This window comes from Leguminivora glycinivorella, chromosome 6, assembly GCF_023078275.1.
Source record: "Leguminivora glycinivorella isolate SPB_JAAS2020 chromosome 6, LegGlyc_1.1, whole genome shotgun sequence".
In the NCBI taxonomy this organism is placed as follows: Eukaryota; Metazoa; Arthropoda; class Insecta; order Lepidoptera; family Tortricidae; genus Leguminivora; species Leguminivora glycinivorella.
The window spans coordinates 13,755,373-13,772,715 of NC_062976.1; the positions used below are offsets into that span (position 1 = coordinate 13,755,373).

A 17,343-nucleotide genomic window follows, 5' to 3' on the forward strand; every position below is an offset into this window, starting at 1 on the left:
GAACGTGACTTGAGCTCGGGATGTGCAGTAGCGGGGTTGCTGCTAGTGTCCATCATCTGACGACATTTTGAGTGAGATATTTAGGTTTACTTAGTCTCAACAGCATTTAAAAATATTTTGTTTAATTATAAAAATTACCTATCTGTTAATAAGCTTTAGGTCTTTAGTATGTGCAAAATCGTATACATACTGTAGGGGAAATGGTGTACTTTACACGTATAAATTAAAACCACACGTATCAAACTTAATGTTAATTTAGAAAGTATTATCGAATGTTGCATGCCACTTGATTTTTTGAAATCACATAATATACCTACATAATTTAAAAAAATGGAACTTTTAAACTAATTTATTTACGTTTTATTTCTTTTCGGTTTGTACGCCGATATAAAAAAAAATATCATAATATATTTTTTGAGATTGATTAAATTACATTTATTTACCTACACCTATGTGTCCCAGACAGACAGAATTCTAAATAACGATACAACCGTTACTTACAGTGGAAACATGCCCCTATAAAGAATAATACTGAAAAACGCGCTCTTTGAATATCGCGCTTGTCAAATTTACTACAGCCCTATCTACGCCGTCAATGGGTTATTGTACAACCCTCGTCTATCTTCTCACTTTTATTTTATTATTATAGAGGTAAAATATGTGTATAAACTATTTTAACCTGCAAGTTGCTTACAGAATTTAAAAAAAACGTACGACAGAGGCGTAAGCATCTTTTTAATAAAGTTAGAGAGTCAGGGTGGCTAGCCGAATGGCACAATCGCTCACGAAACGCTCACGAAACGAAGCGCTAGTAGATATCTATCTCTATCGCGCTTGCGTATTGGCGCGACAGAGCCAGCGGCGTATCGCTTTCGTTTGGCGTCGGAGAAATGCCATTCGGCTACGGGGCCTGTTTAGATTATTTTAACACGGCCACTAGAGATTTAGAACTTTTACTGGCTCATTCCAAAAATGTATGAATTTGATATAGACCATAAACAACGACTGATTAATTATAACTTTACTGTGTAGAAAACTAGTTAAGTCAGAACCAAGCTAATTTGACAAAGGTTTACAAGATAAGTACTTCACTTTACACGTGTTACGTACCTCTCATAATTTGTGAACGTTGGACGTTTAAAATAGTGGATACCCCCCTCCCAACTGAGGGGGGACTGAAATCTTCTCGCGACTGAGGCGTAGGGTTAGAGCCGGCGTAGCTTTATTTGACGTTCATATGCGCATTGTAATATGCCTACTTGAAAAATAAATATTTCATTTTCATTAACTCTTGCGCAATGCCTCTCTAATTGATGCCTACCAACTATCTAATAGGTTTCCCCACCCAACCCATACACTTTCGCTACCAAGAACCCGACTGTCGGGCACACCGCTCGTAGAAGCGTAGCCGATTACATGGGTTTCCCCGTATGTAGCGAAAATGTCGTAGCGCCGCGTAGAGCCCGGTTTCGAAAGTGTTAAATCGAAACCTTATATAAACTATTTTTGTAACTGCCTGTACTAACCAACCTAATAAATCAAAAGAATGACAAATTAACTTTAACTAAACGAATCTTAAGAGCACAATAATAACAATGACAGTATCGTATTACGGTTTAATTCGTATTTATGGGCCGTTTAAATGCGGCCGCGGAACCACTAATTTGCAACCCTCCCGGTGTGTGAACGCATTTGATTCTTATTCATGGGGCTCGCGGCTCGCCCCCGCGACCTAACGATTTGATAATGTATTCACTTGATAAAGAAACAGTTAGAATATAACGTACAGTAATTAATAAAATATTGTATCATTTATTAAACATTTAGAATACATACTTTCATACCTAATACATACTTAACTACTAAAGTATATTTCCATTTATTCCGTCGTTGTTCCGGAATGTGACTTGATGTTTACGCCCTTGCTTTGCAGCTGATTTTTCTGTAGAGTATACCTTCAAAAAATGAAAAAAAAAAGTGTAAATTATTTAATCCGTATTGGGCCAATGTGAAGATTATAAGATTAATAGTACATTACTACAGAGGCCGGGACAAACCTATCCTCAGACCTATCCGGCCTCGCTTCGCTCGGCCGTCTATATGTCTTCGGCCGGCAACCCCATTTCCCGCCGAGGTATGTATAGTGCTTTTCTCAAACATGGTATGAAATAAATAAAGTCTACTGAAAATAGTAACTTTGGATGGCTGTATTTCCTAAACGGTGCGTCGTAGCGCAAAAATAATCGAATTTTCGTTCACCTTTGATACCCCGTATACGCTTATAAAAAAACAAAAAGTTAAAAAAAATTCAAAAAAAAACGAAAAAAATTTTTTTTGTATGAAAACGCACCCAAAATCAAATATTGTCTAGGGCCCGTACCAGTTGCAGTCGGCACGTCTGTCTATAAAGCCCCTTATAGTTTTTTTTTTAATTGGCTAAATACCTGGATGTTATGTCACAATTATCTGTGTTTGGAAATTAAAAAAGAAGACTTTGCCGGCCTTGGCCTGCAAGGTTTGTATGAAATTCCATTATCTATCAATCGTCCTAGCCGCACCTGCAACGTCATACTTCGCTGCCAATTATAAGGCACATAACATCAATATTTCATACCATGTTTGAGAAAAATATTATAATCCAAACGTAAGTCCTTCTTACGGAGCAGGAGGCCGTATTTATTTAAATATTATTTCAATGATATGTAACATACAACATTACAAATGGCGGACTTAATGCCTTAATACATTGAATAAATTGATTTTCTGTAATCTGTACTGCTAAGCAAAATCCGTCTTCTTTTCCACTGAACCCCATTACTGGTATTTCTCTATCAAAATCAGAAATGCCTATTTTGTTTCATCTGCTGCCTAATTTGACATCAAAACGTCGATTAACGTACTGTGCGCGATTTTATATTGTGTTAAAGGTACTTCGCGACCATGGCATTAAAAAACCAATTACAGCGAGTCTAAATCGCGACGCTCCCGCCTATTTGTCAGACTCCAAAGGGATAAAAAGTATATTCTAAATTTAATTTCACGCAATTTAAAAAATTGAGGGGACAGTCAGAAATATTATTTTTTTATAGAGCGCCGGTTTTGAAGTTTATTAATCGGGTGAATGGTGTGACGCAAAGACAGGGCAAGGGGAGACGACCCTTGCGTTTTCAGTATATACAATTACATTTATCGAACAACCTGCTGATTAAGTCTTAATTATGTTTAATACTATTTATTGTACAATGTACATGCTGGGGCTTTGACTCTCGATTCACATCAACTTACAGAAGTAAGAATACTATAGGTACCTCCAACATCGTAGGCAAGGCTAAAATCGACAGCACACACAACAGAGCAAATAAATAGTTAAGTATATTAAATTTGTAAATAGGTGAACCGAAATGGGATCATTCGATCCATCTTATTTTATAGTTATTACACTAAGTAACAATATAGTATGATGTTTTATGCATTTCACATGCACAGTGCCTTCTTGTCTCACTGTAATACTGTGTAATTTATTTTTGAAATAAAAATATAAAAGTAGGTAAAAATCTTACATCAAAGGTTTTACACTAACAGCTAGTTCAAAAGATACGGTGTCGGGCTTCAACTGTCAGGATATTTTGAGGTTATAATCAATTACCTACTCGTTTGTTAAATTCTGTTACCAAAATGGACTCAGTGCCAAAGTAATAGAAAATAACTGAAAATATTGAGCCAGGTAGTGTAAAAGTTAAAAGGGATAAGTCAGGGGCGGGCTCTGAAGTCGCCCTAATACAATAACGGAACAAACTGCGCTATAAAATATCACCGGTGAATAAATCAGATGCGCCGGCGACCCCTCCGCCGAACCACGATTTATGATCATGGAATATCATGTTATAGATAAAATATTAATTGATACACATAAAATAGACAGGTTTGTTGAAACATAATATAACAAATAGGTAATTGCCTACTGATATGATAGGTACAAAACAAGACAATCCTCTTTATTAAACCTTTATTAAACAACGTCAATTTTTTTATAGGTACACCAAAAAACGTAAAGACAGAGGTAAATGCTGCATTGCATTGTCGCTAATGAAGGATCTCTTAAAGATAACAGATTTAGGTTTAGGGAGTAATTACTAATTCAGCGATCTGTCAGGCAGCCGGCAGCCTTATAGGTTTAGGGCCACCTATATAGTTTTGTAATGAAGCCTTTCTTCGGCGAACCTTTTTGTCGTTAAATATTATCAATAACTTAATTTTTACGGCCCTAAGCAAACGGATCAACTTAAGTCAGTGAAGTGTCAAAAATCCTTCACGCTCACGTCGACAGCACTAATAGGATTACGAGTAGAGGGTTCCCTAACTAAGAAAGTCACGGTATAGCTCAGTGATGAGAAAATACGGGCGTGACGTGGAAATGTCGAAAACGTGTGAGCGATAGCGGTGTTCGAAGCGCAACATGGGTAAGGGTGGAGCCTAACGTTACAGTTGAAATTGACAAACTTTAGGGAACGTACAAAGATAGCTTTTAACGCGGCCCATTTCGAACAACGTTTCTGAGAGATCAGTGCGCGACAAAGCCGAAATTTCAGTATCATGGACAGTTTTGGTTGAAAATATCAAATAACTTAAAACAAGCATCTGGTCGAATTTTTAACAAATCACACAAACGCTGTTACACTCGCCATCGCCAATGTCACTGGTCGCTGCCTATGAAGCTTCACCCAAATATGCGTAAGTATAAATTCTTAAAAATATTTAAACAGAGCCACCGCTCGTTGCCTACAAATTACCAATGCACGCGTTTGTATACTGGATAATTGGAACAAGAAATGTCACAAAAACGCTCTTACTCGCATCGCATCGCTACCGCCAATGCCACCGCTGCATTACAAACCCCATCCCAGCATGCACCCTCGCACTGATTGAGCCGCGACAAGTTAAACGATTTGAAACAATTTAATAGAGATCAAAAATTCACGAACCCGCAACGCCCGCACTACCGTTTGAAGTTTTTCCTCCTAAAGGGATTATCGAGAGCGGAAACTTAGGGTGGGATATTTTATGGCTTTTGTGGATTTTCTTTCATTTTTTTCCATTCTCCTCGATACAAATAGGACTAATAGATTTGACGCTTAATTAACTGCAACGCGGGACTTTTATTTAATTAAAATTTTGTGAGAAAGGATACTTAATACTATGGGTTTTTAATCTTAATGTAATTTAAAAATTGTGACTACATTAAAGGCTAGTATAATGGTAGTAAATACTTACATCAAATTCAATACTTAATGGTTCTAGTTTTGTACAAATATTTAATCTAAAGTTAAATAACTAGTAGAGAATTAAATGATATCTTAGTTTTTTTTTTTAATTTCGATAAAATGTAATAATTGAAAATAGTTATGTAGGTACCTACAATACCTATCCTTTGAGTAAAACGATTAACGTATATTGACGGGGTCGTTCTTAACTAAATTTCAACTGCCAAAATTGATTCCCTTTATTGCAAATTAAATGCAAAATATAATCGGCTCGTAAGTTAACTTTCATTTGACAAATCTCCTACAATATGTGGGTTCATACGTTACTTTTATCGACGAATAACGCGGGCTTTACATTATTGCAGTCCCTGATCGAGTTCACGTCTCTACTCCACTTCTTCGTAGAAGGCTATCAACGTAAATATCTGCAGATTTCAAGCAGCTCCCTGGGACATGGTAACGGTGTAACATCTCTTGCAACTTTTCACCTTATGGGTTTCAATACACGGTTCTTAGTTTGCTAAGATTTGTTTGTAGAACTTTGTCGTAGTAGGATATCGGGCGATATGCGATTGCGTTATGATAGGATCAGGGTTCGGCAGAGCGTGGCCTGGCTGCGACTCAGGAGGATGTCGCTGTATGACAGTAATGTCGCTTTAAATGCGGCAAGCACTTATATACTGTTTTAGCTGGCGTTCAACTGAATGTAATTTTAAAGTAAATCATTTTCTAACAATCCTAGTAGGTTCTTAACTTTTGTCTGCCTGACTCGACTTAGATAAAATAATCTTACCGTAGATATTATCTGCGAAGTTGATTTGGGCCGAAGCTTGTTTAAAATCCATGTAAGTATATGCGTATTGTAACAGAACAAGCATCTATGACGAGGAAATGGACTCGTTATTACATGTAAAACTTACGGCGAATCAACTTTTCCTTGACCAACTTTTTAGTGCATATTTCCTTTGGGATTTCGTTGGATATTTTGACAAATAATATCTTTGAAGCTTTATCACATGTTTAGTCACGTCTTCACTCATAGAATTCACTATAATTCGATGCACAACTTATTGGAAAAAAGCTTATTTACAAACTATATTCACATGGATGGATTGTTGACACTAACAATCTGATCTGTCAAACGAATGGCGTTCCGATATTGCGTCTTGGTTCCAATTACAAGTCAGAGAGGTAATAATCACTAATATTGATTATTATACTTTCTGAATATATCATTCAATGTAAGAATTAGGAACAAATGTGATCTTTCATTGCGAAGTTACTTTATACTAAATTGATTTAAACAATCTTTCACAAAATAATATTTACGCAAAAAATATTTATCGATTTACGGAATGTTCCACTACTGGATCAGATAGGAATCAATATCAATAGCTCTGTCTCTCTTTAAAACACGTGCAATCATGCAGGTGTTACTACTGATAGGTAAACGATTATTTGCTGAGAGAACATGGACGTTAAATGTATAGGGTGTACGGCTTAGTAAACAAAGCAGTCTCCAGTCTCCATTATGTCTCCAGTCTCCATTATGTCTCCATTATGTCCCCAGTAGGTCTCCAGTCTCCATTATGTCTCCATTATGTCTCTGTTATGTCTCCGGTATGTCCCCAGTCCCCAGTATGTCTCTGTTATGTCTCCATTAGGTCTCCAGTCTCCATTATGTCTCCAGTAGGTCTCCAGTCTCCAGTATGTCTCCATTATGTCTCCATTATGTCTCCAGTATGTCTCCAGTAGGTCTCCAGTCTCCAGTATGTCTCCATTATGTCTCCATTAGGTCTCCAGTCCCCAGTATGTCTCTGTTATGTCTCCATTATGTCTCCAGTCTCCAGTATGTCTCCATTATGTCTCCGTTGTCTCCAGTCTCCATTATGTCTCCAGTATGTCTCCATTATGTCTCCATTATGTCTCCAGTCTCCAGTATGTCTCTGTTATGTCTCCATTATGTCTCCAGTCTCCATTATGTCCCTGTTATGTCTCTGTCAAGTCTCCAGTATGTCTCCAGTCTCCATTATGTCCCCAGTCTCTGTTATATCTCTAATAGATACTATAAAAGGGTCGGAGCGAGCTGACGCGCGTCATTCTTAAAATATCTACAAGACTAACAGTGTCCCTGGCTTTCGTATGTTATACTGGTGAGTGAAGTTGTTCTGCTATTGTTTCTCTGTTTGTTTTTACTTAGAAATTATTCTAAGTGATTGTAAACTTTGAAATTGTGTCTTTGTTTGATTGTGCGGGGACAATATCGTCGTACAGTTGAACTTAGACCTGTAGTGGAATTGCTTTACTGTCAGTTGTGGGGTTATTTTAGTGTTCTATTTATAGTGTAGTGTTACATTTAAATTGAAGTGTATAGTGAAGTTTTCTGTGCTTTGTTTCATGAGTGCCGTCAAGCAATACAAAGATTGGGTCGATGTATGGCTAGTGCTTGGAGATGAGTCTGTGTTTGGTTTTGTAGGGAGTAATTCTTGCAAAACTAAGCTTAGATTATAGCACGTAAAGGAAACTTCACTCGTTTGTTTAGTTGGTCAGTAAAATTGAATTTAGTAATTTTCTATGGGGTTATTATGTGAAAGTTATAAGCCAGATCATTGTTTGTGACAGACTGTTGTCCGGCTAAGTGCTTCTTCCCTTACGGTGTCAAATAAGAGGCGTTTAGGGGTCTTTTTGTTCCAAGTGGAGGCTTGGTCGCTTTTTTATACTCACAAAAGCGTATTTTCTCACCGGTCTCAAAGATTCCAACTGTTAGATGGAAGTGAGGACTTTCACGATTGACGAAAGACATTAGGAGTAATCCTTGCTCACTGAAGTCGGCAGTATTTGAGGCTGGGGTCCTATATATATATATATATATATATTTATTTACTCGGTGCTCTGGTTCATGCTGGCGTTGGTCGCTGGGGATTTCGGTTGTGATTGATCCATATCTAAGTAAAGTTTGATCGCAGCTGGGTCTCCCATGTGGCTGGTACTGGTGTGTCCTAGAATACTGGATATATACACGGATAGGGCGATCTACTCTCTGCTACCCTAGCCCGCGGGCAAAAGCAGAGGGGGGGATCTAACCAACTCAAGCCTATAGGTTGCCTATCTCAGCTTCGCTGGCTGAACTGTACAGCTTATGGTAGGGATACACTTGTGCATATTCTGAACATTAGATCTATGGTAAGTGATGGTCTGTGTTTCAGATATGCTAGAGTAGGGAAAACGATAGGATTAGGGTAGCGATACACACTATTTCTATGAAAGTAGGGTTCTTTTACGATTGGTCTTAAAATATAATTGGTCAATGTGTATTTATATGGTTTAAATGGACTTTAAATGTGGTGTATACTATCTTAAACTGCTTGCTAAAACTTTGAACTCATAAAATCTCTTATTGCTTAATTTACCTGAGTGTAATTAATAATTGTGGTAGCAATTTCTGATCTTTTGGTGTAGCGACGGGACGCTAAGTGTTGCTAACTGGGTTTACAAGGTAAATTCTATCAAATTGGCTAGGGAAACAAACTGTCTTTGGAATAAAAGGATTAGTTTGTTATAGGGTCCAGTGGCATGCGAGCGCCGTCCACTGATGAAAAGTCAAAAGCTTCGAGGAGTTAGTAGACTTACTTGTTTTCATAAAGGTTAGCGACTACTCGGCATTTCGTTAATACATTAGAAAGGTCGAGAAGTTATGGTCTATTCTCAGTATTGGGGAAAAGGGGGGTTTAGCTAGGGAAAAGAAACAAAATAAAAAAACAGGGTGTTAGTTTGTAGATAGATAGCCCTTTAGGCTTACTTGCTTAGGTTCCCGATAAAGTGGTTTGGTCGGGTCAGGGGTCCCATACCGCATCGCAAGCCCTTGCCCAAGCCGGGACCACTAATAAGGCGTAGCGGATGATTACCAAAATATTTTTATATATTTATTTCATGTATGTTTCACTCACTAACTTTTATTCTAAAAATTTCTTCATTACGTCATTAATTTTCTCACATATAACTTTCTAGGCCTAAATCTGATAAAATACTCTTCTATAACACTATATTATTATGCTACAATAACCTTTATTCTTCTTTAAAATATAAATAAGTAAAAATTTAAATATTAGTCAAAAATACAGCTGATACTCATTAAAGGATCTGTGTTATTGCGGATCACATCGAAGGGTTCTATTTATTCACGCTAGACGATTACAAGGCCAAATTTACGGGGTATATTTAAAGGGGGGTTAGCTATACTGTTGATTAGTCAAGTAAGTAAGTAAATAAGTAAGGTGAGCGGAGGTTTAGTTACAGTATGTTCATTAATTATTCGAACTTGTGTTAATTTCTATACAAAGAAAAGTTTATAAAGTGAGTGTATGACATATTTGACACTAACCGAAGTGCCTGTCATTATTTTTGGTATCTATCGCCATAACTGGATTTATATCTGGGTGGATGTTGGTGCCTTGTATTGTGTTGTTGAATTCTATACATATGCGATGGGCAATATAGGTATCACCACAGATCTCTTATACATGCACCTGTACCACATATGCAGGTTTTACCAATCAGTATTACAGTACAACTCACATAATGGAGCAGAACGCATCTTCCCCAATCGGCTCATCCGATAAACACAACCGACCGTAACGTCGTCCCCCACACGCATCAATCGCACTATCGATTTTATAAACTTATAGCATCACTTTCAATCTAAAATCAAAACTATTTTTTCCCGGTGAAACAATAAGAGTGGGTGACTTTGAGTTGATAGATTTATGACGACAGTCCCCGCTTGGAAGTCGACTTTGATTTGTGCACCTACGACCTTAGTTATTTCATGGCAAAAATTGCATACCTACACTTTAATAACATACCTAAATGCATGCATACTTTAAAAATAGGTGTCCTGGAGTTCAAGTTCAATTGAAAGTTGTCCTTTTGGCAGTTTTGACTGTAATGGCTATTTAGTTTCATGCCTGAAAAAAGTTATACATGCTCAGGAAAATACAATTTTCAACATTTTGATGAGCACAAACTTTAAGTTTACAACATCCTTCTATTCTGTTTACACTTTCCTTTTTTTTATATATTATTTATGATTCTTTTATTTATTATTTCAATAACATTGACCTGTGTGGTGACGGGTTAAGAATTTCACCGCCCCTTTTCTTCCCGTGGGTGTCGTAGAAGGCGACTATGGGATATGGGTTAAATTGTGGCGTAGGCGAGAGGCTGGCAACCTGTCACTGCAATGTCACAGTTTCGTTTTCTTTCAACCCCTTATTTGCCAAGAGTGGCACTGAAGCTTTAGTAGTTTCATGTGTTCTGCCTACCCCTTTATGGGATACAGGCGTGATTGTATGTATGTATGTCAATAACATTTAATAACAGTATGTATCCTACATAAGTACATATTTTACCTACAGTTCAAGCCATAGGACCCTCGCAAATACTTTGTGCAGGATGCAAGATACCATGACAATATAGAATTACATTATAAAATTACATCAGTATGCGATGCAAAACAATAATACCGTGAATCGGTATGCGGCCACGGTGCCTAAGGGCGAGTGTCGCATATCTGCGCAGTCAGCACTTCGCCCGGTTTCCTGTGGCGCACTGGCAGCTGCCTCCATTGTCTCTGGTATTTTGCAATACCTACTACGAATTTGATAAGTGATTAACATGAATTAATACTTATTGGTATTGTTATTAGTTCCATAGTTAATGCCCATATTGCTGCCGAAGAAAAAATTCAAGAAATAAATACGTTAGCGCTCGATTCCGTGTATGTATTTCGTTTAATGACTGTAAGTGGTCAATTAAGTTCAATATCATTAGTGCTAATTTCTATCACAACAAAATCACACCGTTTTCCACAGATTTTTAAATAAAAAAATCTGTCTACAACACGTCCTCCTTGCGTTATCCCGGCATTTGCCACGGCTCATGGGAGCCTGGGGTCCGCTTTGGCAACTAATTTGGCGTAGACACTAGTACAACTGTCTACAACACGTGTAATGTTCATAATTCTTTAAACCGTTTATGAGATCTAATGATTAAGTAAAGATACGTAGGTACTTATATAATTTATAAGTTCTCTTTTGCCATTTCACTAACAAAGTCTATTTTTTCAATCAATAGGACTCCAAAAGCCTATGTCATGCGTGACCCACAGTTGGTCGATTTTATTACTTTTGTTCTACTGATATATTTTGAGTTTTATTGTATTGTAGTGATACAGGTTGAGTTTTCTTTGCAGAGGTCATTTTCTCCTTAGGGTCTGTTTCACTACCTAACTTTACTTTGTTCGAAAGTAGGAGGCCAAAGTACAAACAGCCAAGTTTTTCCAATTACTCTAGGTAAGTAATCCAAATAACCGGACCAGGGTTGGACAAAGAAGAAGAAGTTCTACTGATATATTTTCGGCTACATAGATATAACATAAACAAACCCTATCCAGTTGCGAAACTGCACGAGATGCAAATTTACTTATATTGAACTGATAGAAATTGATGTTATTCATAACCACCGAAGTAAAATAATCCTTAGATTAATCTGCAAGGTCCAACCTGATTAAATTTCAAGAAAATCCATCAAAGTCTATATCGTTGCGGCCTTAGGACGTCTTTGACGAAGCCCAATCCTTTTCATCCTCCAGAGACCGCAGGGGATTATATTTTATTTTTACAGTACAACGCAAACACAATCATGACTAATCGGATCTCGGCAAATGGCCGGTCATTTGGAGGAGCGATGGGACCGGGGAATGTTCTAGTGACTATCTAAAGTATTGAGATAATAGGTGCGGGGGAGCCCGGGGTCGTGAGGAATAATGTAAGTGTCCTGGCGACATTTGCGCCGAACTGCCGACCTCCTCTTACTTATGCGGTTTTTAATATTTTTATTGTAATGGCTCTGGTCACTTTAGAACAGTGAAAATTGGGAGAGGACTGTATTTTATTTTTGTTCTTAAAATAGTTATTTGTTATACAAGAGTACAAAGTTGTATTTTAACGCCGAGTGTGGAATTGATAAACGAGCAAGCGAAAGGATTCTATAATTGAACCACGAGCGAAGCGAGTGGTTCGAGAATACAATCCTAAACTTGCGAGTTTTTCAATACACGAGAAGTAAAATACATTTGCACCCGAGTGTAACACAAAACTTTTCCCCTCACTATAGCGAGGAAACTACAACGCAAAAAATGCGTTTATCACTGCTTCCAGTAGCTCCACAGGTGGTAAATCATCTTTATTACTAGATTCTCCTACTTTTATCAATTTTAAAGCAGTTAATTTGACTTTATTCAAGGTCAAATTACTTTACCCACTAGTGGATAAAATGCGTTTTTACCCGCTGGTATTAAAGGACAAAACACGTGTTTCCGAGCTAGTGAGGGGAAAATATCATTATTAGTTTACATTGGTAAGTATAATTCATAATAGTTTTTCTCATAACTTTACCTCTACATACCGATGTAATCAAGTAGCGTATTGATTGTACTTATCCTTTGGAATTCCAAAGCATTTCCTGGTACATATTTGTATTTGTCATGCTACTTCATTCAACCTCCGCTATACCTGTTGTAAATAAATGAGGAATGTTTACGCACTCTCTGTAGTATGTTCCTGTTCTTCTTCCTCATAATATAATTTGGCTGAAATTTTATCATTCCTGCCTCAATAGAAAAGCACAATCAGCTAAGCACCTAAAAAATAAAAAAAATATATGAATTAATTCATTACCATATTTTTCATAATATTTTTCAATATTGGAAAGAAAAATTATAGACACTCTACATACATATTTTGGTATTTTTCTAATGTCCGAGGTAAAGGTTGTAGAAAAGCGTGTAAAAAACAGCTGCGGTGTCCCTGCCACCCTCGCGGTCACCATTATTGTTCCACCGTGTCCTTCGAAAACGGCGCAAATGCAGTCCACCCTCGACTGCATATACTGCCTTTTTCAAGAGTGCAGTCCGAGGCAGTCGCAGTAAAACTGCCCATAAACCAACGCCCTGGACGCGTCGATACATATCTCCGCACTTATTGAAACTTCTGTTTCCTCCAAATAAATAATTTCGCATTTAAGATGGCAATTTCCGGGCAGGAAGCGATATGAAATGAATGATAGTTTCGAAATCTGGAAAGCAACGATCTGATTCAGCTTTGTTTTCTAAAATAAGCGTTATTTGGCAAAGACAAGTGTACAAATGCGAATCATAAATAGTGTGAAAAAAAAAATGGGCCCTGAACCGAAACGACCTTTACTAAAAGGTAAATATTAGACTTATATTGACCGGGATATAGACCGTGATTACCTTTTTGATTTTTTTTGTCGAGCTCCCGATATTTCGACGCAGTTGAATGCATCATGATCACGGAAAACCCACGGTCTATATCCCGGTCAATATAAGTCTAATGAAAATAACCGTGAATCATTCAAAACTCTATATTGATAGACTACTCTTAGGGCCACTTGCACCAACGAAAATGGAGAGTTAACCCGAGGGTTAACCCACCATTTGACAGCCCACTAACACCGGATTAAATGTTTGGTGCAAGTGGGCCTTATACGTATATGTAGATAAAGGTATGGCTTAGATAAACATATACCTATGCAACTCTACCTAATTATCGCATCGAATTTTCGATTTTCAGTCTAAATATTTTTAAGGAGTTTAGGGACAATGCGAAAATGTTATTTTTTATTTGGGTAATTTTTAAGACAATTCGGTTACTACCGGTCGTATTAAAAGTGAAAGTAAATCTAATAAAACAGCTACTGTATTCCAGAATGGTCAAACATAATATATGAGCTTAAATAAAATCTGTCAGTGACCATTTATGGCGGAGGAGTCTTGTTATTAAAATGTAGCAGCGCGTCAGGCGAGGGCGGGCGACCTGACACAAGCTAACCATACAGTAGGAGCACCTAGCAGCAGACAAGCTAACGAGCAGTAGGAGCAAACACTTTTAGAAATTTAAAAACATAATACATCGTACGACACTTCACAATATACGAGCGAGTAATGTCACATGATATCAATTTAATCAGAACGTGACCCGTCAAGGTACTGTAGGTAGGGGAACGCGGGGTTGAACGTGCCGCGGGTAGGTTGTGCCGATGGCAATATCTCCGAGAGTAAAAGAGATAGATACATTTTGTTGCTTCGTCCTGAAATGTTTTACCGCCGCGCACAGTCGGCGGCCATCTTAGTTGCGTCAGCGCCGCGCTCTGAGTAGCTCGCTGCCACGTGCTGTTTCGATGTCACGTAAGTAAATATTTTTGTGTTTTTACTTTTTGGTCTATTTTTTACATTTTGCGAGTTATTATTTCAAACGCTTATTTAGAGTGTTAATGATTTATTTAAGCAGCTTGAGTTTTGTGTATAATAACGATGTGCTCAACGTGTTTCTAACAATCTGATGATACTTAATTGTATTGCCAAAGGGGCTCAAAGTGCCGATAACCCGGGGCTCATTGTGCCGCGGCACGACGAACCCCGTTTACGGCACAACTAACCCCGTGTAGTTCTGATCATTATTTACAGATGCAGACTTTGCTCCGTCTTTTGTCACCGATCGCCCAGAACCATCCATAGATGTAGTAGCTGCACCTGGCCCATCAGGACTGCAACAAAGTGCTAACGAAACTGTTCTAGACACCACCCCGGATGCCTTTCAAGAAAGCTCCAATCAAGATGCTCAAACTTCTGGCACTGAATTTACAGCTCGCAATGACGATCCTCAGCCAGGTACGTCTAAAGATCCCCCCTTCACACCAGAAATCATCAGACCGTTACCCAAAGCTCCACCCCGGACCATGGCAAGAAACAAACGGAGAGTCAGGAAAAGCGCCATTCTTACCGATACCCCAGAAAAGAATGCAATAGCCGAAGAACAGGCCAACAAGAAACAAAGGATTGAAAAGGTTACAACAAGCAAGAAAGGGAAAGGAAAAGGAAAACAAACTAAAGCAAAAACAAAAGCCGGAAAAAATACTGCAAAAAGAAGAGTTCTGCAAGAGGAAAATGAAGAAGACGACGACGAGTGCTATTGCCTTATTTGTTGTGACTCTTATTCGAACTCCCAACCAGGAGAACAATGGATTCAATGCAGTATATGTAAGAAGTGGTCACACTCAAAGTGCGTGCATGACGAAAATTGTGTAACTTATACTTGCCCAAATTGCTTTTCAGACTACTCTGACTCTGACTGATTAATGGTAAAAAAATTGTTTATTTGTTGATTTTCACTTAAAACTGAATTGTTTGTGATAAATATTTATCTAAAAACAAGAAAAATGCTTGTTTTGTTAAAGTAGATATAAAAGTAGATACATAGTATTAAGTTTTATGTTTTATTATTGAGTCAAATAGATATGTAACTGATTGATCTCATTATAAAGTACAAAAGTCAAACATAAGATGCTAATTTAAGCCTTTAAGCTATAAGACTGTTACCATGTTGATGATTAAATTGTATTTCCGAGTTATTGTTTTGTTTTGTTCCTTTGCACACGGATTTATCGGTTTTTACTACATAAAATTTTACATGATCTACGTTATATAGTATAAGTATATCTTTCAGTTTAATACGAAATATGTCTCGTTTTCTTAAAATCGGCACGTTGAACCCCGCTCTCCCCTATAGGTACATATTTTTAGCATGGGAAGGCGGTATATGAATAGAAACTATCCATCGTTACTGACAGTAATTGGTCCCTACTATTAAATTTATTAGAATAAATAAAATTGTGTACCTCTATGATACTATTTTTAGGGTTCCGTACCAAAAAGATACAAAAGGAACCCTTATGGTGCGACTGTCCGTCTAGCCGTCTGTCACATTTCTCAATATCTCGAGAACTACTTTGCTATCGCCTTGAAATTTGGCATAGTTGTTATGAACATTGTTAACCTCTACAAAATGAAAGTATTATTTCTTTAATTTATTAATATTAACTATAGAAAATGGCCAAAATGAAAGGGGGGCAAACTATAAAAGTCAAGTTACAATTACAAGTGGGGTATCGTTAGAAAGAGCTCAAACTGTACATATCAAAACTATTTTTTATAATTTTTATGTTGTGGAAAAAAATGTTTTTTGAAGGAAAATGTAAAAAAAAAAACGCCCCCCTTTATCTCCGAAGTTTACCAGCAAAAATTTTCGAATTTTTTACCAAACATGGCTATTATAATAAATATTACAGGAAAAATAAAATTGTAAACGTGTCTTGAAAACTTCTTTTTTTAAATCATAAAAAACCTTTCAGATTTACATTTTCAATTTCACCACCCTTGCGGGTGTTTATTGTACCTGTAATTTTTACAGAATAACAATGAAAATACCTGCTTTCAAATAGAGGAAAAATGGTTTAAATCAGTTCACGCGATAAATAATTATCCCATAAAAATCATCTTCCATACTATATAACCTAGCGAACATTACTTTACTTAATTTGTCGATAGATGTCGCTGTACGTTGAACGCTCATTTCCTACATCGCGTTTTTCCTGATATAATGGGGTCGGATCAGGAGCGTCCTTACGACATGTCGTAAACTATTGAAGTCAAATTGTCTTGATTTTCTTTGGACGTTGTCTAATAATATCATTTAATATTAAATATTACTTGTTAAGTGGGAAATTGAGTCTTGAGGGATTAAGTCAAGTCTGTAGAGTTATATGAATACCATTTGATGATTCAACTATTGAAAGTTTGTACGGAACCCTCGGTGGGCGAGTCCGACTCGCACTTGGCCGGTTTTTTTATTTTTAGAAAATATTCTAGTTCAGACTCAGGAGGCCCCGGTTACTCACTAAATGGCATGTATTTTACATCATAACTGACTCTGTTAACTAATATGTATAATATAGTTAAGGTTAACTGCCAAATGTCTGTAATTTACGGATTACTTAATGTGATATTTTTCCTATCAAACTTATTAACTGAAACTTATTAAGTTATTACGAACTCGTACCTATTAGTTACCTGCCAAACTCTTAAAATAATGAAAACATATTATAAATCGTTTCGGCAAATACACGATACGTTCCATGGACAAAAAGGTCTAGTTCGTACCTACTG

General features: G+C 37.2%; 1 protein-coding gene across 1 annotated transcript; it reads left to right on the forward strand.

The window, feature by feature from the left end:
* The first annotated feature begins 14,340 nt into the window (after window positions 1–14,340).
* Window positions 14,341–15,688, forward strand: LOC125227421 (PHD finger protein Alfin1-like). The gene is made up of 2 exons (XM_048131734.1): window positions 14,341–14,526; window positions 14,806–15,688. The coding sequence occupies exons 1-2, from the start codon at window positions 14,520–14,522 to the stop codon at window positions 15,471–15,473; spliced, it is 675 nt and encodes a 224-aa protein (XP_047987691.1). The 5' UTR covers window positions 14,341–14,519; the 3' UTR covers window positions 15,474–15,688.
* Window positions 15,689–17,343: the final 1,655 nt, after the last annotated feature.